This window comes from Delphinapterus leucas, chromosome 17 (assembly GCF_059928025.1).
Source record: "Delphinapterus leucas isolate spDelLeu-1000000601 "Yukka" chromosome 17, BTC_Dleu_Yukka2, whole genome shotgun sequence".
Taxonomy (NCBI): Eukaryota; Metazoa; Chordata; class Mammalia; order Artiodactyla; family Monodontidae; genus Delphinapterus; species Delphinapterus leucas.
The window spans coordinates 73,570,174-73,595,738 of record NC_143145.1 but is presented as its reverse complement, the minus strand read 5'-3'; the positions used below and the strand labels follow the sequence as shown (position 1 = coordinate 73,595,738).

At 38.2% G+C, this 25,565-nt stretch overlaps 1 protein-coding gene across 7 annotated transcripts in view; it reads left to right on the top strand.

The window, feature by feature from the left end:
• The window catches only part of CSPP1 (centrosome and spindle pole associated protein 1), a 199,374-nt gene that overhangs the window by 160,742 nt on the left and 13,067 nt on the right, over nt 1–25,565 (top strand). For all 7 annotated transcript variants that reach the window (XM_022595255.3, XM_089899055.1, XM_089899054.1 and 4 more), the window contains 10 exons: nt 1,812–1,924; nt 5,491–5,640; nt 6,003–6,149; nt 8,971–9,075; nt 10,834–10,900; nt 11,488–11,605; nt 16,352–16,491; nt 19,989–20,129; nt 22,245–22,291; nt 25,450–25,513. In XM_022595255.3, coding sequence (XP_022450963.2) covers nt 1,812–1,924; nt 5,491–5,640; nt 6,003–6,149; nt 8,971–9,075; nt 10,834–10,900; nt 11,488–11,605; nt 16,352–16,491; nt 19,989–20,129; nt 22,245–22,291; nt 25,450–25,513 — 1,092 coding nt within the window. The remainder of the gene's footprint in view (nt 1–1,811; nt 1,925–5,490; nt 5,641–6,002; nt 6,150–8,970; nt 9,076–10,833; nt 10,901–11,487; nt 11,606–16,351; nt 16,492–19,988; nt 20,130–22,244; nt 22,292–25,449; nt 25,514–25,565) is intronic.

Here is a 25,565-nt window from a genome sequence, read left to right as displayed (position 1 = left end):
CATTTTAGGCATCTAGCTCTGCTTACAAAGCAAAAGCCCTGGAAAAATCAAAGCTTTCCATGACCCATTCCCAAGAAGGAGCACAAGCTTGATGATTGAATATGCATAGCAGAATTTATTGTCTATTGCCTTTCTGTACACTACCAGGGTTTTGGTGCAGCTGTTGTGGCCAGGATGCTCTAGTTTAAGAAATCATATAAAATCATAAAATGTTAAAATTTCCCTTTTTTGTGAATTGAAATTTCCTAAATTAACTTTCATTCCCTAAGAATTCACCTAAAACAGACTTTCTGAATGCAAAAAACTATTGAGAGTCACCTAATTCGTTGGTATGCCATCATATATGTGTAGGAGTGTATGTGTATACATATGTATGTGTGTGTACACATACACATACATATGTGGCATGTAATATTTTAAAGGCTTTAAGGGAACTTGAATATACCTGAGAGTTGAATATGATAATGTATACTTAAGGTTCATTATCCTCTAATGTTTTGTCTTGATTAGGCCTGTTTCTGAGGCCCTTCTTAATGTTTGTTGTTCTTCTTTTACTTTATGGTTCTTGGATGAAAAACCATGTTGATAAAGTCCATACTAATTTGGCTTAAATTTATTTTTTCGCTTATTATGATGCCTGAATACATTTTCATTTTCTTTGTTTAGAGCATGTGTTTCCCTTTGGTTTTATTTCTATAGTGTTTTTATATTTGAAAGAACTTATCTTGCCTGCCTCTAATAATATTTTTCTCTAATTGCCTCAACGGTTTAGAATTTGAGTGATCATCAAAGTGAAACAAACTACTCAGTTTTGGTTTGCTAATCAGCTTTTCCACCATAACATAAGATTTTAATGTTTAGGTATTGATTTGCCTTTCTGCTGATCTCTTCAAGTAAGCATTAATAAATTTAAACACAAAGGCAAAATAGACCTAAATGACAGCTAAACTGCAACGCAGTTGTCTTGCAAACACTATATGAGTGAGAGAAATAAATGCTTTAGATTGATGGTATAAGGAAACTAAAAAATGATATAAAAAATTATGTGAGGCTTAAACACCAATTTTTTTTTTTCTGCATTCAAAGAGACCCCTGGGGTATAATTATTTTCCAGGTTGCTTTTATGAAATAATTTTTTGCCTTTCCCAGAATGTTTAATACTATTTATAGGTAATATATAGCATATTTTTATTTTTCATGTTAATATCTCATTAATATGATAGAATTTTTAAATAAAAAGTATTGCAGTGATTAAACTAGTCACTTTAATTTGTAAAAAATGTTTTTGGAGCTAACTTTCTAATCTATTCTTTAAACCATGGATGGGAATCCACTTTTGGAATTACTGATTTTTAAAAACAATTTTAGAAAATTTTTGTATGTGTACACATAATACATTTTAGTGTATAATTAAGCAGTGTTCTTAAGAAAAGGATATTTATATTCATAAATAAGAACTTAAACGTACTTTTTTTTTCTGTCTATAAATTTTACTTTAAAGCCTTTGTTGCAGTGAGAGTTGCTTACGTTATTAGCTTTTCTGTTTTCTTGATGTCTTTCAGGTATGTATATGTTATGCTTTTTTAACTGTGTATTAATTTTATTTTAGTTTCACCAGTTTTTTTCTCTCTTTACTTTTTATCTGGTCTTTAGATTCTAATCTCAGCCTTCTTCTGAGTTTAACCTCTGGAGTTCCATATTTAGCACATTTTTTTCAAGATTTGAATTTATTAGCAAAGTCTTTATTCTTTAACGTTTATGTTTTCTAAGCACTGGCTAATGGTATGTTTTTGCAAAATTTCCCTTTCAAGGTCATATGCAAACACAGAGCTCTCCTTTTGCTCGGGGAAATATTTTTGGTGAGCCTCCAACTGAACTTCAGATTAAACAGCAGGAATTATACAAGAATTTTCTTCGTTTTCAGGTGAAATGCTTACTTGATCACAGTTTCAAAGTTTCATAAGAGTTTTTTTTAAAAAATTAATTATTTTTGGCTGTGTTGGGTCTTTGTTGTGGTGCGCGGGCTTCTCATTGCGGTGGCTTGTCTTGTTGCGGAGCACGGGCTCTAGGCGTGCGGGCTTCAGTAGTTGTGGCATGCAGGCTCAGTAATTGTGGCTCGCAGGATCTAGAGCACAGGCTCAGTAGTTGTGGCACAAGGGCTTAGTTGCTCCGTGGCATGTGGAATCTTCCCAGACCAGGGCTTGAACCCTTGTCCCCTGCATTGGCAGGTGGATTCTTAACCACTGTGCCACCAGGGAAGTCCCTATAAGAGTTTTAATAAACTAACCTTGCAAAGATTTAATCCACAAGATAAAGAATAAATTCTAAAATGCCACGCAGTTACTAAAATATCTAATATATATAAGATATAAATTACATTATATTATTTACATTATTATACTATTCTACTTATGTCTGAAAAAGGAATAGGGAGACATGTTAGGTATACCAGTTGACTTAAATTTTATTAAATCATTAAGTGTTAAAGAATGCTGAAATTTCTAAAACTGAAACACTTAAAATGTTCACCTGTTAGGCATAGAATGAATCTTTCTAGATGCTCACATGTGTTAGTAGAAAATAATTAGTTTTTTGTAAATGATTTGATATTCTTGACTCAGTTGTATAGTTTGTAAATAAATAAATATTAAATGTAATCACATTTTGCAATTATTTGCCTCATTTATGTATATAAGCAAATAGGATTTAATAGGATTTAAAGTACTAGAAATTGCCCAAAGGAAGATACTTGAACATCAGGTGTTTATTAAGCAAACATATTTATTGAACTCTCATACTGTGGCCACCCTTGGGATGGAGCCTGAGGTGAGTGAGAGGCCTGCTCATATTTTCTCTCCTTACCTCCCTCCCCTCCATACCCACACTTACATCCCAGTGTCACATTAATCCTGTGGCCAGGTTAATCTTCCTTTGATATGACTTCTCATGTTTTTATTCTTTATTCAAAACCTGGCAGTAGCATTTCTTTTCTACAGAAAATGTCCATATTCTTTATTCTGACACTTCTGGCTCTCCAGTCTAATCCCAACCTCTTAAACAGATTGTTCTTACAGAGATTCTATTCAAACATGCCATCTTTCTGATCCTAATTATTGTGGACTTTTAAGGCAGTGACATAATGGATGTAGTCTTAAGGATAATTGATCAGACATTACTGTTGAGGATGTATTTTTGGAGGATTTAAAAGACTGGAAGCAGGGGTGTTTTACTAGAGTGGTGACGGTGGAAATGGATGGAAAGACCTTTCAAAGGATCGACAGAATGAATAGAGATATTGACTGTAAGAGAGTAGCATCAGAGATCCCAAGGATACTGGCCACTTGAGTCAGATAGCAGCAGATTGAGGGTCACAGAATCACGTTTTGAACTTGAAGGACCCTCTGGTATATTGCCCATAATGATAGCAAGTCAAAATTATGTAGTTCCTATTATACTTACTGAGTGTTAGCATGCTCTAGGGTAGAATTCAGGGAAAAATAAGTCTTGCCACTTTGTAGCCTATTATTATTTATAAGATAGTTTTACATATAGTATCTTATTAAACCTCAGTACTCTCTGAGGAAGTTATTACTCTTTTTATTTTATGACCAACTAAAATACAGGATGAGGCTCACCTTTGGTGGCAGAGCTTGCAAGTTGTGAGGCGGTGCTTGAACCCAAGTCTCCTGACTTTAAGTATCATATCTAGAGGTACTACAGTTATATTTCTAGCTCTAGGAAGTCTTTCCTCTGGGAAAAAACTACTAATAGTGGGGGAAACTTTGGCTGTATACGTTTCAGAATAAGTTCAACCTTCACTTCTCCCACCGTATAAAATGGTGGTTTATGTATTTTTCTTTTAGCAGTCTCTCAAAAATGCCCTTTTTGCCCCCAAACAAAATCTAATCCAGAACTCTATGAAAATGTAAAATAGCTAAATGGTATTTATTTCTAATATAACAATATAGTGTCAGACAAAAAGAATCCCCAAACTTAAGTGTTAACAGAAATGTTATAAAATGTTTAAATCTGTGCACAAAGATGGCAAAGGAAGCCTCAGCTCCATGTCTGCATAAATAAGTTATACCGTTAGTTTAAGTTAGTGCAGCAGAAGTCTTCATGTGGTTAAAATTTGGTAAATAACACATGTGAGTGTTTAGATGTCATTTTAAATTGCAGCTTTAAAAATAATTAACAAGTTTAATAAAATATTTGCAGGACCCTTGAAGCACTTTTGTGTTATATGGTTTGAAAACCACTGACCTGGATGATAGCTTTTCTCTTTCCATTGAACTTCTGTGTGGCATTTTTGTTGGAATGATATTTCTGTGGATTCATTAGGTGTGAGATCCATTTATGATTGTGACCCATTAATGGAGAAGTGACTTTGTCATTGTGATTTTATTTCATGGAGGAGGAAAAAGGGGGAACTGAGTATTAAATGTGAGGTTTTGTTGTATGGATCATAAATGATATTTTCTCTAGGGCTATTGTAATTGAAGAAGTGATTACATACACACCACTTAGTATTAAATATTAGGATTGTACATATTTAATAGTGTTGTGAGAAAGAAATGTTGGAAAAAGCCCTAGCATGTAAAATCATGGCACATATAAGAAGACTACAGTTCTTATAGCTCAAAAGTTTGTCAGCACTAAATATAGCAACCTTGAAGCTAGAGGAAACGCAGACAAGAACTATAAAAATAATACGAATAGTCACAATCAATCCATACTTAAGAGGGATGAAAATCTATTGATATCCTTAAACCAGCATCATGAATACCCAGTACCTGTGCTGTCATTCTTCTCTATCTCATTCATGGAGGATGTAGACTATCTGTTAAGGTCCTCTTCCTTTCAGATCTTAGACTCTGTCTTAGAATATTCCCCCAGAATACTCAGCACTGCAGGCCCCAGGTGGCATTCAAACAAAACTTAGTTATGAATTCTTGTGGCTAAAATCCTCATTTACCTTGCCAGTAGATAGGAAAGGAGAAAAGGCCATTCTAGGGAAGGGATTCCTACTTAATGAGTGATTGCTAAAATATTTCACTGTTGTTTTAGGATACTAATCACACCAAGGAACTTTGAGACGTAATAGTAGCAGTCATTATAGAATAATATAATCATGAATTATTTACTAAGTACTTCTACATAGGAGGAACTTTTATGTTTTTTTACATACATTATTTCATTTCAATTCTTTGAGTACTGCCTTGAGGTATAGACATTAATAACTCTTTTTACCAGATGACAAAACGGAACAAGAAAGTTTCTTAAAGTCACACAGTCTGATGGAGCTGGAATTTTACTCAGAGCTCTTAACATTACATCATGTGGCCTCCCTAATAAAACATAGGAAACTGAAAAATTTAGGAACTTATTTTTACTTACAAAGAGGGCACAAATGTTGATAATAGGGTAAATTAAGTGCTATTCTAACTTTTCAATAGTTTCACAAAGTAATAACTAGGTTTAATTCTTTAGATTGAGGAAAAGAAACAAAGAGAAGAAGCAGAGCGAGAGAGATTGAGAATTGCTGAAGAAAAAGAAGAAAAACGGCTTGCAGAACAGAGAGCACGAATTCAGCAAGAGTATGAAGAGGAACAGGAAAAGAAAAGGGAGAAAGAGGAAGAGGTGCGTTCTTACCTACTGTATTTTTCTACTTAGTCTGAAAGTGAACTCCTTATTTTGACTTGAAAAGATATTTATTACTTACAAAGGAGAACGGATCCATATCCATTTGTTAGATGCTATTTTTATAAAAATGAAAGACTAAATTAAGAGATAAATGATGACTCTTTTTACAGACGAAAAACAGTTTAGGCCGACTAGGATGTTATAATAGATGCCTAATATTTTATTGTTAAGCAGACAGCTTTTTTATTTAAAGAACACTATATCATCTATACCTTCAATTTTATCTCTTTATTTCAAACAAATATGAATGAACTATAGAACGTGTGTATGGAGTGTATATTTTTCTCTTTATTTTAAAGCAAAGGCTGAAAAATGAAGAGCTTATTCGGTTAGCTGAAGAAAGACGAAAAGAAGCAGAAAGAAAGAAGAAAGAAGAAGAAGAAAAACATAACCTACAACTTCAGCACTACTATGAAAGAGAAAATATAATTGGTGAAGAAACAAAGGTAAGTCCCAGACAAAAATGTCTATGGAACCCGTAGTGCAACCCACTTTCACTGTGAGAGTGGTAGAGTAGTTAGCAAAAGGAAGAGAGCAGAGAAGGTGCTTTTGTCTCTCCTTTCGTCATAGTACTTTTTCTGGGGGCAGTGCACTGAACTTCCTGTACTAAACGATGTCACTGTGCTGCGTTGTGTTTTCCCTCCTATGAACAGAATAGGCTTACTTTCTGTCGCCATTCTTAGTCTTGTTCCCATAGTCCGTAGACTAGCACCCGCCACACTGTTCATGACAAGACTGAAGGTGTTTGGAAACTTTTGTAGCAATTTGTCAATGTAATTTTATGTCTGTTGAATCTATAAAATAGCTGGCCTTGAATTGTGTAACATCTTTTAAAAGTTTTTATTTATCTAGTACAGTTGACCTTTGAACAATGCAGGGATTAATCTGTGTGTGTGTAATTTATAGTTGGCTCTCCATACCTGCGGTTCCTACACATCTGCATATTCAACCAGTCACTGACTACAGTACTGTAGTGTTTGATGAAGAAAAATACCCCTGTATAAGTGGACCTGTGCAGTTCAAACCCATGTTGTTCAAGGGTCAACTGTAATTCAGTCTTACTCTATTTTACACATCTGTCCACAATGGATTGGAAATTAAAAAAGAAACTTGTGGCTCACCACAGACTGGTTTGAAGTCCATGTTTCTGAGATGGGGGTTGATGTTCACACTTAGGCACATGAGTCAAAGTTATTAGACAGGAGTTTTCTCTCTAGAAAGCCAGTAGGCCCTTATGAAAATCCAGTTCACATCCTTGCTCATATTTCAAAGCTATATTTAAAATTTTGTTTGTATAGTATCACTAGGGACTTATTAAAAATGTGTCTTCCTGGTCTCATCTATAACGTATCTAATTTACTAAGTGTGATTTAGTAACCCTTAGGGGTTTGGATGTAGTTGGCCTGTGAACCACACCTTAAAAAACCCTATGTCTTGTACGTTTAGCCCAATTTAATTTTTAAAAAGTTGTTTTCAGAAATTTAGATTTATACAGACATGATTTCTTGTAAGTAGAATTGACAAAAAGATTACTTTTAACCAGTGTGCTCCTTGGGTGTATTTATGATGTGATTTGCTACATTGTTCAATGTGTAACCTACTATAGGTAACATGAGCCATTTCTGGTGCAAATACACTCTCTGGATTTCTCACCCCAGGGTTTTATGATGATAGAAATAAGTATTCACAATTTGAATTTGCTGAAATGTTGTTTAAAAGGGAATTTATAGGGGCTTCCCTCCTGGCGCAGTAGTTAAGAATCTGCCTGCCAATGCAGGGGACACGGGTTTAATCCCTGGTGCAGGAAGATACCACATGCCACAGAGCAACTAAGCCCGTGTGCCACAACTACTGAGCCTGTGCTCTAGAGCCTGTGAGCCACAACTACTGAGCCCACGTGCCACAACTACTGAAGCCTGTGCACCTAGAGCCCGTGCTCTGCAGCAAGAGAAGCCAACGCAATGAGAAGGCCGTGCACCGCAACTAAGAGTAGCCCCCGCTCGCAGCAACTAGAGAAGGCACACGCGCAGCAACGAAGACCCAACACAGCCATAACTAAATAAATAAAAAGGGAATTTATGAGTCAGATCTATATTTTTTGTTTTATTTTCAGTGTTGCAGGAACATTAGGCAGTATCCTTCATTTTTAGGATATATATAGTTGCTCATCCTTTTAAAGTATCATTGAAATGTCATATCATACATATTTCTAATTGATAAAGTTTGTTTTTTAGAGCATTGTTGGGTTTATAGCAAAATTGAGCAGAAAGCGGAGAATATTTTATTGTAAAATTGATTGAGAATGAAGGTTGTTAGTTTCTCACAGTTGTGTTTCTGCCACTTTCTTATTATGTCTAAGAAAAAAGCTATTTCTTAGGAATATGTAATTTTATGACTGTCATAGTTTAATTGTGAAGTACCATAAAGTTTTAGACCAACTTTGTTCCATTTAATGCATTCTGCCCTCAATTCTGAAATTATCATTGCTAGCTGTCATTTTTTAATTTACGTAGGCCTGATATATATTTTTGTCTACTCTTAGTTTTTACTTTTGTGTCTGCATTTAAAATTTTTTAGTCTGTATATTTATTTAGTTTGTTAAAATTTGTTTTTTTAACCCTAATCTGAGAGTTATATTATCATAATCAATATATTTGATCATATTAATTGAATTTCTGACTTTTTCGTTTTTGCTTCCTTGACAGTTACGTGTTTGTTTTCGTTGTTTTTTTAAATTATGTGGACTATGCTTTCTTTGCTTCATTCTCTGCAGCCCTTTAGAAGGTTTAACTTGTCTTTATAATTCTGCCTGTGGTCACCTAGAGTTTTTATATTTAAACTTTGTCATATATTTCTAATTTTATCGAAGTCACTAGTGAAAGTAATATTTGATTTTGTACTGTGCAAAATGAACAATTTAACATCCACATTTATAGACATACATTTATACTTTTATCCAGATAATTCTTATTGTATTTTGTTGGGAGTTTTTATGTTTTCAGCATTTTGATTTTAATACGAAGTTGGGAACTATTAGCTTTATTACACTGTAACCTGAAACCCTGTTTTATTTCCTTACGGAGACATAGAAACTCTATCACAATCCGTGATGCTCTTGGTGACAAGGGATCTAGATTTTAGAGATGTGTGTATGTATATATACACACACATACATGTTGGGGTGTGTGTATATATACACACACACAGACATACGTTGGGGTGTGTGTGTGTGTGTATGTATATATATATATTTTTTCTCCCCCTCAGCACTTGAGACAGCCCTCTCCTGTAGTTCCTGCTCTTCAGAACAAGATTGCAAGCAAACTCCAAAGACCTCCTTCAGTTGACAGCATTATAACTTCCTTTGTTCAGGTATATACTCTTTCTTTTGATTTATTCATCTTCGCTAAGTTATTTTGGATTGCGGGTATTGAATGAGATTTTCTTATTCATCTTACTTAGCTAGATTACATTTTTCACATCTGAAATATAGATGATGTTTACATTGATTTGTCTGTTGCTTCAGTTATAAATGATAATACTTGGTGCCCCAAAGTTTAAATTCTTTTGACAGATCATAATTTAGCAAGTGGTACTTGTCCAGGCCCCTCAGGAAGGCCTTTTTTCTGGTAATATGTCTTCTAGCTAGCTGTAGCTATGCTAATAAAGTTCTTTATACTTTAGACTGAGCTACAATCAGAAAAGCGCCAGGAAAATTTTCCAGAAGGGTTGATCCTTGACTTGACTCTTGAGGAATGAGTAGGAATTTGCTATAAAGAGGAGGAGGAAGAGGGACTTGCAGCATATGCAGAATCATGGAGGGCACTGTAAGCCAAGTGGCATGCGTGGAGAATACATGGTTTGTTCTCGCCTGCTGACACCTCACCAAATGGCAGAGGAGGTGAAGGCTAGAATGTATGCAGGGTGTTGTAGGGAGTGCTAAGGGGTTTGACTTTATTCCATAGGCCAGTGGATATTAAACAGGCTTTTTACCAGAATAGACAAACACATTAGAATGTTTTCCTCAAGCCCACCCTCTGAGATTTGATTTGGTAGGTCTGTAGTAATGTATGGGAATTCATGGTAATATTTTAAATAGGAGAATGACATGGCCATGTTTGCCTTGCATAATGTTCTCTCAGGCAGTGGTGGCGTGGAGATATATTATGGAGGCTGGGCAAGACTGTAAACATGGAGAAAAGTTAAGATGCTTTTGCAGAAGTCCAGATGTGACTTTGAGGACCTAAACGAAGGCAGTGACATTAAGAACTAAGAAGGGGTGACAACTTCAAGATATATTTATGAGATACAGATAGCGCTGTTTATTGACTGTGTGTGACGGGTAGGCGTCAGTGACAACTGTCAGGTTTCTGGTGAGGGTTCTATAGAGTAGGCAGCTGAAAATACAGGTTGTGGCAAAGGAAGGTGCTCTGCACTGGATTTATAGTTTTGGAAACTACTAACATTATTGCTTGTCTAATTAGTGTGATTGTCTAGGATGTGTTCAGGGGAAGTAAAGAGGGCTGAGGATGGAACAGTAGGGAATTACTAACATATAAAAAGCAGAGCAAGGAAATTGGGAGAGTGGCAATGATATCAGTTGCTACTGGCCAAGTAAAATAAGGGCTTAAAATGCCCATCAGATGCATCACTGAGGGATCACTTGGTAGGAGACGCAAAGGCTGTGTAGTGAGGAGTGAATGGGAATAAGGAAGCAAACACCGTATGCACTGCACATACTGTTTTTTAAAGAACGGCTGTGAAGGAAGAGAATGGACAATAGATAGCGATGAAGGGTGAGGTAAGTTTTTTAAAAAATGGAGAGATTTTTAAGCACAGGCTGTTAGGAAGGTGGTTGGAGAGAGGAAGAGGGTGGACAAAAAACAGTAATTGATGGAGGAGCTGAGAGTGACTTATCAGATACAGGGTACAGGTGAAGGGATTATCTTTGGATGGGGCAAGGCCTCTCCCATTGCAGTGGGAAGAAAAAATAAATGTAAGTAAGCTTATAGATAGAGTGGTGGGGAGTTTGGTTTCTCTTACGTATAGTTACTTCGAAATAATTCCTCTTTTAAAGCTTCTGAGTAGGGAAGACATACTGAGTGTATCTTTGTTGTGATTGTTAAACAGGAAAGTTCCATGTCCAGGGCACAGTCTCCTCCGGTACCTGCCAGGAAAAATCAGCTTCGTGCAGAAGGTAGAGTTGACTATTAAACCTGTAATCTAGACTATTTCTGTTTTTAACTTTTTGTTTTGAAAAACAGACTCACAAAATATCATGAAACAGTATAGAGAGGCGCTGTGCACCCTCCCCCCAGCTTCCCTCAGTTGTGCAATATCACAACCAGGAAATTGGCATTGGCATACTCCACAGACCTTCATCAGGTTTCACAGTTTTCACATGCACTAATTTACGTGTGTTTGTGTGCGTGTGTAGTTCTATGCATTTTTATCATGTATAAGTTGTGTAGCCACCACACAATCACGATACAGAACTGTCCATCACCACGTAGGAACCCCATTGTGCTGCCCCTTTATAGTTACACTCCCCTGTCCCCCCCGCCAAGAATGTTTCTTCCCATTTGAAATTCCCGTATTATCAGAAATGTGTTTGTGGGTCTTAATGATGTTCATAAATATCTATATATATAAAGCATTAAAAACAACTTTCATAAAAATGTCACTCTGAGCATTTTAGCTTTATGATAAGTCAGGTTATGTTTAATATTTAACCTTTTATTCGTATACATGTCTTATTTTTCACTTATCAATGTGAATTTGCAGAGGAGAAAAAAAATGTAATTATGGAATTATCAGAAATGAGAAAGCAGCTTCGTAGTGAAGAGCGGCGTCTGCAAGGGCGGTTGCTGCATATGGACAGTGAAGATGAAGTTCATATAAGGCAAGTTTAGAATTGCTTTTTTTTTTTTTTTTTTTTGTGGTTAGCGGGCCTCTCACTGTCGTGGCCTCTCCCGCTGCGGAGCACAGGTTCTGGATGCGCAGGGTCAGCGGCCATGGCTCACGGGCCCAGCCGCTCCGCGGCATGTGGGATCTTCCCGGACCGGGGCACGAACCCATTTCCCCTGCATCGGCAGGCGGACTCTCAGCCACTGCGCCATCAGGGAAGCCCTAGAATTGCATTTTTTGTTTGTTCTTATGTTCTTTTCTGTCAGGATAAGGAATCGGAACATATCCAATAATTCTACAGTTTTGGAACAGGATTAATTATCTTTATCATAAAGCCACATCTGTTAGTTTGCATGCTTGAAAAAAGTTTTTAACAGATTATTGGTGAAATTGTAATGACTGAAATAGCCTTTCCCTCCCCCCAAAAGAAATCTAGTTAAATAATTACATTCTAGTGGAGGGACTCAGTATAACTAATTCAAAATAGTGTATGATTTTTTTAGTGTGTTTGCAGTATGTGGTAGGTTTTCTTTCTTTTCTTTTATGGCAGAACGGCTCTTTCTTTAATTAGCTAATGTGCTATTTAATTCATATTCTTCAATTTTATGTAGATAATATTGCCTTCGTAAAACATTTCTTTACAATTGTAAAATCTATTCACTGTGAAAATATGGGGTATTTAATGAATATTGATTTAACCTAATATAAAATATTTAAGCAGAGAATTTTAATTGTCCTTCCATACTGCCAGTAGTATATTTATGGCAATGGTGATGACAGTGGTGGTGTTGACAGGAGGAAGAAAGAAAAAAAAGAAGAAAGGAGTAGCACTTTCTTGAAGGCAAACCAAAAGTGTTATCCCTAACCATGGCATCTTTAATAGGATTAGTGAAAAATCAGTATTGGGAACAGGCCATTCTTCAAGCTCTATCTTTAAGATAGTTTGCCTCACTACAGAGAAATCACTGAGTGAAAGATAATTGACTAAATTGGGACTCATGTACAGAAGGCAGACGGATGCAGAAGTTCCTTTGTAAGCTAATCTAAGTGATAAGGAAGCCCAAGATAGGAAAGAGATGGTTGAAACAAGACTAGAAGAAGACATAGACTAGACAATTATAAAAACAATCTCCTTACTTTCCCTTTCTCAGTCTTCGAAAAAGTCAGGCATAGAAACTTGGTCCTTGAGAGGAAAATGATAATAGGAATGGAAAACTTCAGAGATGGAATAACCATTCCATCAGCAGTGTGTTGTTTTCTGAAATACTTATTTTCCAGCAAAATAACTTAATAGACTACCAAACATTTCTGATCATTTTTGCCAAAAGGACTCATAAATTTTCTAAAGCAATATTCTTCAAACTGCAGTTTGCAGTTTTTTAGTAGGTTGTAAAATCAATGCAGTGGGTAACTACCACATTTTCTTTAAAGAGTGTTTAGCTAAAAAAAATCATATATTTTGGCATAATTTTAGGTTATAGAAAAGTTGCAGACATAGTATAGAGAGTTTCCATACACCCCTCACCTAGTGCTCCCTGTTGTTAACATCTTACATTCCCAGAATATGTTTGTCACAACTAAGAAGCTGACATTGGAACATTACTACAAACTAAATTCCAGACTTTATGGATTTCTCCAGTTTTTCCATCAGTGTCCTTTTTCGGTTCCAGGATTTAGCCAGTACAGGGTACCACACTGCATTTAGTTGTCGCATCTCCTAGTCTCCTCTATTCCGGGACAGTTTTTCAGTCTTTCTTGTTTTTCATGATTGTGACAGTCTAGAGGTGTATTGGCCAACTATTCTATAGAATGTCCCTCAGTCTACATTTGTCTGCTGTTTTCTCATGATGAGGCTGGGGTTAAGGGGTTTTGGAAAGAATAGCACAGGGTAGCCTTCTCATCACATCATATTGGCAGGTATGTGACATCCATATGATAGCGCTGGAATCACTAAGTTTACCACACTGGCAAGAATTGAGAGGTGGTGGGAATAAGCTCCATCTCCTGGAGAGGGGTTATCTACATATATTATTTAGAATTCTTCTGTAAGAAAGATTTGTCCCTTCTCCTCTCTTTATTCAGCCATTTATTTATATCACTGTTGTTTCATGTATATTTATTTTGTACTTTGGGTTATAATGTTATTTATAACATTATAGTATTATGTTATTTATGTTGTTGCTCAAGTTGTTGCAACTTAGGCCACTGGGAGCTCTTTCATGTTGGCTCCTGTATCTCTTTGATATGTCCCATTCTTTTGTTTCTTGAGCACTTTTTTACTTTCTGTTACTGCAAGATGCTCCAGGCTCATCTTGTATATTCCCTGTCCCCTGCCCTGGAATCAGCCATTTCTCCAAGGAGTCCTGGTTCCTCTTGGAGAATGGTATTTAGAAACCAAGCTCTCGGTGGGCAGAGCTAGATAGTATATGTATATATACTAAGTCATAAACATTATCTGTAATTGTTCCTGTGTCTATCAATTTGTGTACACGTTAAATTCATACTGATATTTCTGACTGTAATCCAGGATGTGGTAGGATTTTAATGTAGCATGTTAACCTGCCTAATTATGCTTTGCTTAGATTTTTGTTGGCATTCTCTAGGCATCTTCTGGCTAAGTAAACAAGGTGAGGAAATTTCAAGATACAGACTGGCTAGGTAATGGAATGTTAACCCAAGGTGGTAATTTTCAACAAAGAATTCTTCCATAGTAGGTCAACTACTTCTTAGTAATGGAGAGGTCAGTATAGTTTTTCTGTATTTACTTTCAAGATGTTATAAATGCCTTAACTTTTGCAGCTTTCCATATTCCAGACATGCATATTCCATTAAATCTAATGGATCGTTGACTTTTTATTTTCTTTATTTTCATTCATAAACTGAAGACTGTGCTCTCTTTTGGCAAACCAGTGTAAGAAAGAGAAGCCAGGCAGCTTTTCAGTTTTCTCACTTGCAAATCTTACACAATAATTTCCACCCCATGAGATTCTAGTGAAGAATAAATAAATGTATGTATTTGAAAGCACTTTGTAAATTCTGTGTGCTAACTTAAGTTAGATAATATATGTTAGAATTACCATCATTTAGCAAGAATTGGTTAAATACATTTAACTTCGGGGTAGTGTTCGATATGTATTGTGATCAGAGACATCTCAGTGTTGGCTCTTTATTCCAGTTTTACAAATAGTTTCACAAAAAGAATCTCTTATTCATTAATTAATTCACCATATTATTGAATTCCTAATAGTGCTAGGCACCCCCAGCTCACATGCAAAGAAGAGCTAATAACCTAATTCCTAACTGAACAGCCTACTTAACTATTAGCATTAATGGTATACAGGAGTCCAATTTAATGGCCTCCAAAAGCCTTTTTAGTATTTGTTTTGCATTTTAATGAATCTCTGTTGCAGTTCCTATCCCCCTAGGTGGTTCACTATTAGAGGTCTACGTCAGCCTTGACAAGGTGATTTTGTGGCTTTGGTGAAACCTTCCCCATAAAAGGAAACCCCAGGAGAGCAGGGGGCATTGCCTGTGGGGATCCCAACTCTTCCCATCTAGGTGCTTAGGGAAGATTTAGTGAATAAAGACATGAAGGCAGGAGTCTGGCAAACTTCTAGCTTAGAGCTACATTTAAAAAAATAGATGGGACCCACCTAGGGTTGAGGGAAACAGCAGCAAATACTTTATTTTCAGGGCTGGAGATACCATCCCCCATCCCTGTTTTCTATTATCACTCCCCCAAAGTCCTAGCAGAAAACTCCCTTACTAAGCTACCTGCCTATTTTGCTAACTTCCTAGGTTAACAAAGGAAGAAATATTCTTCCAGAAATAGAGTATTAATTAACTAATTAGGTATATCAAGTTCCCGGAAAGCCCACTGTAAAATTAGTTGGGGGACTGTGGATAATACCTATTATTTTGGGCAGCATATTTATGCTGTATTTCTCTGTATAATTTCTATTTTAGGCTGAGGGGAAGGTAACATTTATTGAGACCTAGTACATGTCAAGTACTATGCAGGGTACTTTACAATATATAATTTCATTTAATCTCATGCTCACAACAAGACTAAAAGGGTAGACATTATCTGCATCTTACAGATGGTGCAGTCAAACTTCTAGTAAGTTGCAAAGCTGGTCTTTGAATCTTGGTTTCTTTGACCAAAGACTAATCTTTCTACTACACGAACATTTTAAGGTAAAGCTAACTCATTCTGTTCTTCCAATAAGATACTTTGCTTCTGAGTATTTTGAAAGATTATAATGACCTTATAAATACCGTTTTTTTTTTTTTTTTTTTAAATTAATTAATTATTTATTTTTGGCTTGTTGGGTCTTCGTTTCTGTGTGAGGGCTTTCTCTTGTGGCAAGCGGGGGCCACTCTTCATCGCGGTGCGCGGGCCTCTCACTGTCGTGGCCTCTCTTGTTGCGGAGCACAAGCTCCAGACGCGCAGGCTCAGTAGTTGTGGCTCATGGGCCTAGTTGCTCCGCGGCATGTGGGATCCTCCCAGACCAGGGCCCGAACCCGTGTTCCCTGCATTGGCAGGCAGATTCTCAACCACTGCACCACCAGGGAAGCCCCCCTGTTTTTTTAATACAAGGAATTGAAATAACAGCTACTAGAATAAATTTTTATAACATATTGTGGTGAAAGATGCCAAATTTCTTGTACAGGGCGTTAAATGTCAACTCAGATTTTTTTCCCAGAAGACACTTTTATCATAATTTGTCATTTTCTACAGGAAAAGAGAAAGGAATCCCATGGATGTATTTGACATGGCCAGACATCGGTTACAGGCTCCAGTCAGAAGACAGTCACCTAAGGGCCTAGACACTACTACTTTTCAGAATATTCATGACTTTAATGAGCTGAAAGATAGAGGTGAGTAGAATGCTGCTATTGTAATGATACAACAAGAGTGTCCTACCCATATTCAAGTATCTTTAAAGACGTTTGTATCCTTTTTCTAAAGTAAAGTTTCATTTATGGTATATATTTTAAGTGATGCTGAATGAAACCTCTGTATACTCTAGTTCTTCAATTTACCAGTCTGGTGGATGGACCTTTAGTTTGGCTATTTTCCTTTGGAGCGCATACAGCTCTTAAAGCCTCAGGAGTGGATTAGATCAGTAAAATAGTGTGAAGAGTGGCACCTGACATTGAGTGGAGGATGGACAGCCAGATGAGCTTAGTAAAGAGGCGGAGAAGGCAGAGTCAGTGACCGGAGGTTAAGCAGGAGAATGTGGTGTCCTGAAAGCTGAGGGAAGAAGAGTGTATTGGGGAGGAGGGACTATGTAGAATGAATATTGGAAGGTGTCAGTTGGATCAGAGGTCATTGGTGACCTCAACTAGATCTTTTTTGGTGGAATTATGGGATCAGAAGCCAGTTAGCTTTGGAAATGAGGACTGAATAAATAGGAAGCAAAGTGTTAGAGGCAATGAGCAGAAGAACCCTTGGAAGAAGCGTGGCTGGGAAGGGGAGGAACACTGGGTCTGGAGCTGGAGGAGCTTGTTAGGAAGCTGATGTGAAAGCTGTTACAGGAGGCAGAGGCTTACAATATAGGGGAGGGAGGGAACGTCGTTGAAGAGAGCAGGGTCCCTGAGTAGAAAGGAGGAAATGCAGGACTTTTGAAGGAAGGGAGTAGAGAAGATTTGATGCAGCCACTTAGGAGGAGGAGAGAAAGCTTATTAGGGAAGTAGGATTGCCAAGGTAACAGAGGCTTGGGAGACTGAGAGGAACCAAAATGTGTGTTACCTGTGATTTTTCTTCAGGTGCACTCACAGAGCGGCTGTTGGGATAGAGGAGGTGAGTTGTTGGATGGTGGTTTTATGACCTATACCACGTGAATCGGAGTTTACACTTTTCTTCTGCTTCTTATTTTTAAAAGTAATATCTATTTTAGAAAGTTTTGAAAACTTAGAAGGATAGAGGGAAAAATCACTTTACTCAAATCACCTAAATATAAACACAGTTAATATTTTGTATATTTACTAGTCTTTCTGAGCTTAATTAAAACAAAAAAAGTAAAATAAAAACTAGATGTAATTGTTATTTAATTTTCTTTTGTTTTTTTCACTTAGATATACATGTGTCATCAATTACATATACCATAGTTATGTTTTTATTCTATCATTTATTGATGACTTACTATATGCCAGGTATTATATTAAGCCAGTAGGTCTCAGGGGCCTTCTTGAGGTCAAAACTATTTTTTTTTTTAACATCTCTACTGGAGTATAATTGCTTTACAAAACTATTTTTATTATAAACTAAGACATTATTTGTCCTTTTCATTTTTATTCTCTCCTGTGTGTACAGGTTTCCCAGAGCATATATGGCACATGATGACTTCATTGCTCTGAAGCTAATAGAATATGTTTTTGTATTAATGTTTTAAAAATTTCTTAGGTTTAATTTCTAATATGATGGGGGGCAGTAAATAAAAGCTCTTTGGGGTCCTTAACTTTTAAGAGGGTAAAGAGGTCTTGAGAACAAAAAGGTTTAAACCGTAAAATTGAGCCATTCATTTCCCTGTTACCACATCTAGTCCTCATTGATCATATGACTTAGTTGTTGATGTCTCTTGTTTTTACAGAGAGGAAAATGAGTCTGGAAGTGGGGAAATCAGGCTCCACTCCAAGTTCATGTGTCCAGAGTCTCTTCTGTTAACCTTGCTCTTAATCATTTTCTAATTCTTAGATATTCAGCATGCTTCTCATTTCCCACTATTGTTACCAAATCAGGTCCGGCTGCTTGTCGCTTAAAAAAATCAGTACTCGCAAAAGTTGGTGGAAAGGAAAGTTGTTTTTAATCAGAATGCTGACAGTCTGGCGAGATGCTGGACTCAGTGTCCCCCAAAAACCATCTCTGAAGATTCTGCTGGGCCATGAAAGTTTTTAAAGGGAAAGAGGGAAGTCATCTCAGTTAATCATTGGGATGGGGGTCAGAGTCATCGCCACCCCCCCCACCCCCCCACTGTGTGCAGGCCTGTTGACTACCCATGATCATTCTTTAGTTGCTATTCACACAGTTTGTGAGATTACTGAAGGGGAAGCTAGGGAAGAGATCTGGTCATTTGTTACTTATTCTTCATTTCTACTTCTTTGATCTACAGAAAGAACCAACACATTAGGCAAGGTATTGTGTGATCAAAAGATTTGAAAGGTGTGCTAGGGCTGGAGATGAGGAGAGCATGGGGGTGCCTGGTTTAAGGTTAGTGATAGACAAAGGGGCCTCCTGCAGAGAGCGCTTTCCTGCCAAAAGCTGCTTACAAATCCCCACTTGGCAGAACATCATTCCGTTTCTGTGGGATCATGCATGAAGGTCTTTGTAACTTCTTCATGCTGACATAGGGTGCTGTATTCTTAGGGTGGAAGTTGTTGGCATGGGTCTGTAGCATCTCTTTGCTGGCAGTTGTAGTTGCCCATTTACATATATGGGCAGAACAAGCGACTGCTCAAGGTGGAGCAGTTTATGTCACGGCTGCAGTCTGATCATCATGCAGTCCGCTTTTTCCTTCTGGTGGCAGGTACAGTATCTGTAAAACAACTCAGCAGTCTGCATCAGACACTGTGTCTGTGACTCTGTTGTCCTGATCCTTAGCCGCTTGAGCCTGCTCCTTTGTGACTCAGGGAGGCCTGGGAGACTTCAGCTTCTCTATAAACAAGAGGCAGGAGACAAAGAGGGGCCTTTGTACTTGGGTTGGGGGCGGGGCATAGGGTTCTGATTAGTTCCACTGTGGATCAAAAGGAATATTGTCCAGACTTTTTAAATGTGTGAACTATATTTTTATTCTCAAGATTTAAAAATTAAGGTTTAACATTTTAATTCTGATCAGTTGATAATTCTTGAACTTGTGGCATAGGTGAATTCTTAGACTGTCATTTCCTGCAGAAATGACATCCCTCCTAAAGCTCCAGGCAGCCTGCATTTATCTTTTCATTTTTTTGACATGATATTTACAAATATTAATTGGCCAATAACATTATGGTTTCATTTTTCCAGTGTATTTTAGGGATCGGCTGTGATTCAGTGTGTGGTGGCTGCCTGAGTTACAGCCATCTGAATAATTGCTTGGATGTACCTGCACATAGTGGCAGGCTCTGGGTGGCATCTTGGGGGAGTGGGAAGGTCAGGATGGAGAATGTGGCAGTCAGCTGCTGCTTGCTCTGGGGGCTCCCTTATAATGGTGATAAGTTTGTGAAAAGGCATTTATTTAAAGAATGTTAATTTTGTGTTCATTAGTTTTATGATGATGTCCTTTGACTTTGCTGATTGATGTCTCGTTATTTATACTGTTCCTATTTATAGTGAAGTTTTATAAAATCTCATTTGGAAACAAGATTTAACTTGGTTATGTAACTTATTTTTGTACCAGATTCAGAAACACGAGTTGATTTGAAATTTATGTACCCGGATCCTCCAAGAGATTATCATACCTTAGAGATTCAGCAGCAAGCCTTGCTAAGAGAGCAGCAGAAGAGACTGAATAGAATAAAAATGCAGGAAGGTGCTGAAGGTAAGAAATAATCATTGCTGTTTCACCGTTTCAATGGGTTGTTGTTTTGTTGGCTTTCTCAGTCTCTGGTATTGATTTCAATCCGAGGCAGGCTCCCTCCACTGGCAGCTCCACACTCACATGCCTCTTTTGGCCTATAGTCCCTGAGAAGAATAAGTCCCAGAGAGGGCTGTGATTGGCTTGACTGGGGTATGTTATTTGTGCACGGGAGGGGTCCAGCCACTCATGATAGCCAGGAGGATTGAGTACCTTGACTAGGCCAGGTGGTATCTGCACCAGGGTAAGGAATGCTGGGCAGACACATCGGTGTCCTATGGGACATTTCTCTACTGTGTGTGTCTGTGAGTTTTGATATAGCATAAAATCTGTAAAGCTTCAGACTGGGCTATGAGTATATTTCTTTGTAATTAGCCAATCAACAGATACTTACTGAGTGCCTACTATGAACCTGGGTAGTGACCTATATCCAGGGTATATGGTGATGAATGAAATATGCCACTGCTCTCAAGGGGCTTATACTCTGTTGGAGAATTTAGATGCTTAAAAAGTGTGAGTGTGATGAATGTTGCAAAGGAGATATCTAGGGTCCCTTGGGAGTGTGTAACTGGGGGTGGGGTGGGCAGGCACCTAGAGGTGGAGTGGAGCTAGTGGCCTCAGAGAACATCAGTGGGCCCTATTGACCGGGGTGTCCTGCATGACCTTCACACATATCTCACCAGCTTTGCCTGCCTTCAGGCCATTGAATGCAGCCATGGAAAATGAGTCATAAAAATGCAGCAGTTAGGTAACAAGAATAGAAGGAGATGGTCCTAGCAGTTATTTTCAGGAAAATTCAAAACCCTACCTTATTAGCAGGCTTGTCTGACCTACAGAATCTGAAGAACCTATTTTTGACTACATGAGAGTATCACAGGAGTAAGTGATGTACCACTTTAGGCCCTGATCACAGGTCAAGGCTTCAGTAAAGACTGACAGGGAAAGTCTTCCCTCCATCTTGCATAGAATTTTTAACAGTGGTCTCACTGATCACCCTCTGACAGCAGAGTAACCCAAAGTCTGTGATAAATAGTAGGCATATCATCAGGAGAGAAGAGAGAAGCAAGTACAGTCTTCAACCTTTACACCCATTTTGGTGGCATTTTTCCTTAGGAGACCCAACTGATGATCTGATCTGGTGTGATCTTGGCAACTTGCTCTGATTAGCCCAAAAGTAGTCCCCATGTGGAAATAGGTCCATTTTGGGACTGAGGGTATCCGTCCCCTAAAGCAACTACCCCACAACTTCTACCAAACACTGTGATGACTTAATTCATAAGAATATGGTTTAACTATAAAACAATCAAAAATGTGGGTATAAAATATTTTAACAAGGAATACAGGCTATCATTGGCAGCCTATTTATTCCCACAGGCAGTAGCTAAAAGGATAAAGTGCACTATTGAGAGGAACACATAGGAACCCTGGTCATATCAGAGGGGCCTTTGGGTTACCTGATCCAAAATCTTTGCCCCGGAACCAGGTGCCTGGAGTAGAATTCAGTTTCCTTCAATTTCACGTGAGGGAGTTGTTTAACTCTTCTCAACAATTTTCTACACAGATTGTAGAAATATGAGGGGAGATGGTTATTTTTCTATAGGCATCAGTTTTGAATTCACAATGATTTTACTTTTTATATTTATTACATGTGAATGGGAGAATTCTATCCAACTAGAATGGATTGGACGCTGGGTTATATTTATTAATAAACAAGTAGTATCTTAAAAAATTCTGAAATGTGATCATTGAAAAGTAATCTCTAGTAAAGAGTTAATTACAAAAGCAATTCTATTTTTTATTTTTTGTGGTACGCGGGCCTCTCACTGTTGTGGCCTCTCCCGTTGCGGAGCACAGGCTGCGGACACACAGGCTCAGCGGCCATGGCTCACGGGCCCAGCCGCTCCGCGGCATGTGGGATCTTCCCGGACCGGGGCACGAACCTGTGTGCCCTGCACAGGCAGGCGGACTCTCAACCACTGCGCCACCAGGGAAGCCCTACAAGAGCTATTCTAAAATTTATTTTTGTTTTTAAAGTATTTTCTAACCTTTTAATTTGTTTTTGCTCTCCATTGGCTACAGCTGACTTGGATGCTGTCCCAAGCACTAAAGTACGAGACCACAGAATGGTAAGAAAAGTTATAATTTTTCAAGCTAGTTTTTGGGTGATAGAAATTTTTAGGAGTATGGTAAGTGAGTATTCCAATTTTGAATTCTTCAGGAATATTGAGTTAAGAAAGAATTTAAAACTTGTCCCATCAGTGTAGTGGGTAGCTAAAGAGATATTAGTGGAATATGTAGAGGAAGCATATTGTAATGAGTAAGAACAAGACTCTAGGGCTAGGCTGTTCAAGTTAGTCTGTTTTTAGCTGTGTGACTTCAGGCAAGGTATTTAATCTTTCTTTGCCTCAGTTTCCTAATCTGTAAAGTGGGATGATAGTGTTTATCTCTGAGGGTGGCTGTAAGATTAAAATCAATTAATATCTGCAGGCACTTAGGGACAGGCCTAGCATGTAGTAATTTCTATATAAATGTTTATTAAGTAAATAAAAAATAGCTCAAAGGCTGTTGTGAGGATTAAATGAGATAATATATTAAAAGCCCTTATAGGGCCTGTCCCATAATGAGTGACGTCAGTTAGCAGCAGTAGTGGAAGTAAGAGTCTATAATACCTGTAGTGGTGAGACCTATCAAGAAGATAAGCAAGGTAAGGGCATAACTCTTATCCTGAGGAAGTGACTATCAAGCAAAGACTGAACAAAAGGAAGGGGATGAGCCAGTTTTCATTCAACAAATATTTGTTAAATACTTACTGTGGACCAGCTAATATTCTAGGTGTTTGTGGGCACAGGAGTGAACAAAAGGAACAAAAATCTTTGTCCTCTGAGGGCTTACTTTCTAGAAAGAAGGAGAGACAATAGACAAATAAAATACTTAGTATGTTGAATCGTGGGGCTCTGGAGAAAATGATAGCTGGGAAGGGGGCACTGGGAGGACTAGAAGGAAGGGTTTACAGTCTGAAGGACAGTGAGCAGGGAAGGCCTCACTGTGAGTGGGTAACATTTGAGAAAGGACGTCAGGGAGGTGTTGTGTGAAATATCGGGGGACACATCTGGAGGAAGAACCTCCCAGGCAGAGGCCCCGGGCAGGAGTGAGCCTCATGTGTACTAGGAGAGCGGGAGTCCTGGGGAGCCTGGACCTCCAGGAGCAGGGGTGGGTGGGAGCAAATGAGGCAGAGAGCGGGTGATGAGCAGCAGAGCCTCAGGGGGCCTTAGGGTGTTGCCTTTTATGCTGTGAATGTGATGAGAGGCTTCCAAAGTTTTGAGCAGAGGAGTGACATGATTGGTTTCATGTTTTAACAACTGACTGCCATTCACTGAGAATAGACTGAGGGGGACAAGAGGCTACTGCTATAATCTAATTAAGAGATAAGGTGCTTTGGCCTGGAGTGGGAGCAGTGGAAGTCATAAGTGGTTGGATTTACTTTGAAAGGAGATAGGGTTTTTGACATATTGGATGTGGGGCATGAGAGGAGTCAAAGGTGGACTTCAAGGTTTTTGGTTGGAGTTGCTATTTACAGAGATGAAGAAGCAGGAAAAACGGGTTTCAGGGTGAGGGAGAAGGTCAGGAACTTAGTTATAGTCATGGTAAGTTTGAGATGCCTGCTAGACAAATAGTTGGAGCTGGTGAGTAGATGGGTAAGAGAGAGAGGAGGAAAGACTGAGGTTGAAAATAAATTTAATCTTCCCCCACACTAATGATACAGGTAGTATTATCCCCATTTTCAGATTATAAAAGTAAGACTCAGCTAGGCTGTTAGTTGCCCAGCGTTACCAGTTGGTAGCTGTTGGTGCTTGGTTTTGAAGTGATAATGGTGATAACAACGTTGCAGTAGCAACATTCTGTACGTGCACGAGGTACCTGACATTTATTTGCCCTGACGTTCACAAGGTATGCTTATCCCCATTTTACATAAGAGGAAACTGCTAGCCATGGCCACACAGCCAGTGAGCAGAAAAGCCCATGTCTGAATGCAGGCTGGACTCCGGAGCCCCTCCCTGTCCCTGTACCACATTGCTTGAGATGTATGGACACCTTTTCTGAATACCCTGTAGGTTTCTTTGTATGTGGCAGCCATATTTCTCAGTGAAAAATACTGAAATATAACTTCTGGGATTTTGATCAAAACCTGGATTAATAACACCATATTTTGCTGAGTAGAAACTGAGCATAAGCCAACAGTTTAACATGGCTGTTACAAAAAAAGCTGAAAAGTTTTGGGTTCACCTTCCTAGGAGCTGGATTATATGGAAAACGCAAGGTGGAACTGGGGAAGAGTGTCAGGGAGAAGATAGGGCTGAGGTGGGCTTTGATCACTCTCTCCTGTGTGTGAAGAACTGTGATGCAGAAGAGAAGCTGGGCAGTGTGTATGCAGTGCTAAGAACAGCTGGTGAATATTAGATGCTATTATTACCATTACTGTCATGCTAGAAAGCAGACGTAGAGTCAGTGGGTGTTAAATGTAAAAGAATTTAGTACATGGAAGAACTCAGTGAAAGAGAAGAACTTTCTGATAACCAATGCTATGTCTCAGTGGAATGCATTTCCTTAGAAATTAATGGACAGCTCTTCACTGGAGTATTCTAGCACATCCTAGAAATCTGGAAGGGAAGTGCAGGGAGGTGGTGTTGGGTGACTTTAGGTTCCTTCCAGTATGTAAGGTGACATTATTGTAAAACTCTGTATGTAAATTTCTTACCTCTAATTTGAGAGCTCATTACAAGCCCAACCCTAGCATTATTTTTTCCCTACTCCTATGTCCCTCACCATCTGTGCTATGCCTTTGTGACAGCTGCTGTCACAGGGGGCTCTCATTATCTGAGGGTATGCCTCTCCCCCATGGGACTGTGGTCCACTCCAGAACAGAAACTCTTACTCATCTTTGTATCTCCAGTTCCTAACACAGAGGAAAACAGTAAGTGCACTAAACAGATTTACTGAGAGAATGAATGAACCTCGACAATGGTTTAAAGACTTTTAAAGTGGGTTCACTGCTTCGTACTCTATTATATTTTTATCAGCAATAATGTAACTCTTAATAAAAGGTCTTTCCTGTATTTTCTGGGCGTTGGAATGTGGTGGAGGAGGGAAGCAGCCAGTTCTACCTCACCCTATCCTCTTTTGCTAATTTTGGGGAGAGTGTGGAGACTTGTGCCTTAGTACAAATTTGCTGTTTTTCCACACAGGACGAATAAAAATAGTCATTAATATATGATGTTTCTTTTAGCCCAGAGATGACACTAATGATTTCTTGAAAAATTCATTACTGGAATCTGATAGTGCTTTTATTGGTGAGTATATTTATTTTACCAACCTATTTCTTTAAATATTAAGCATTATTCA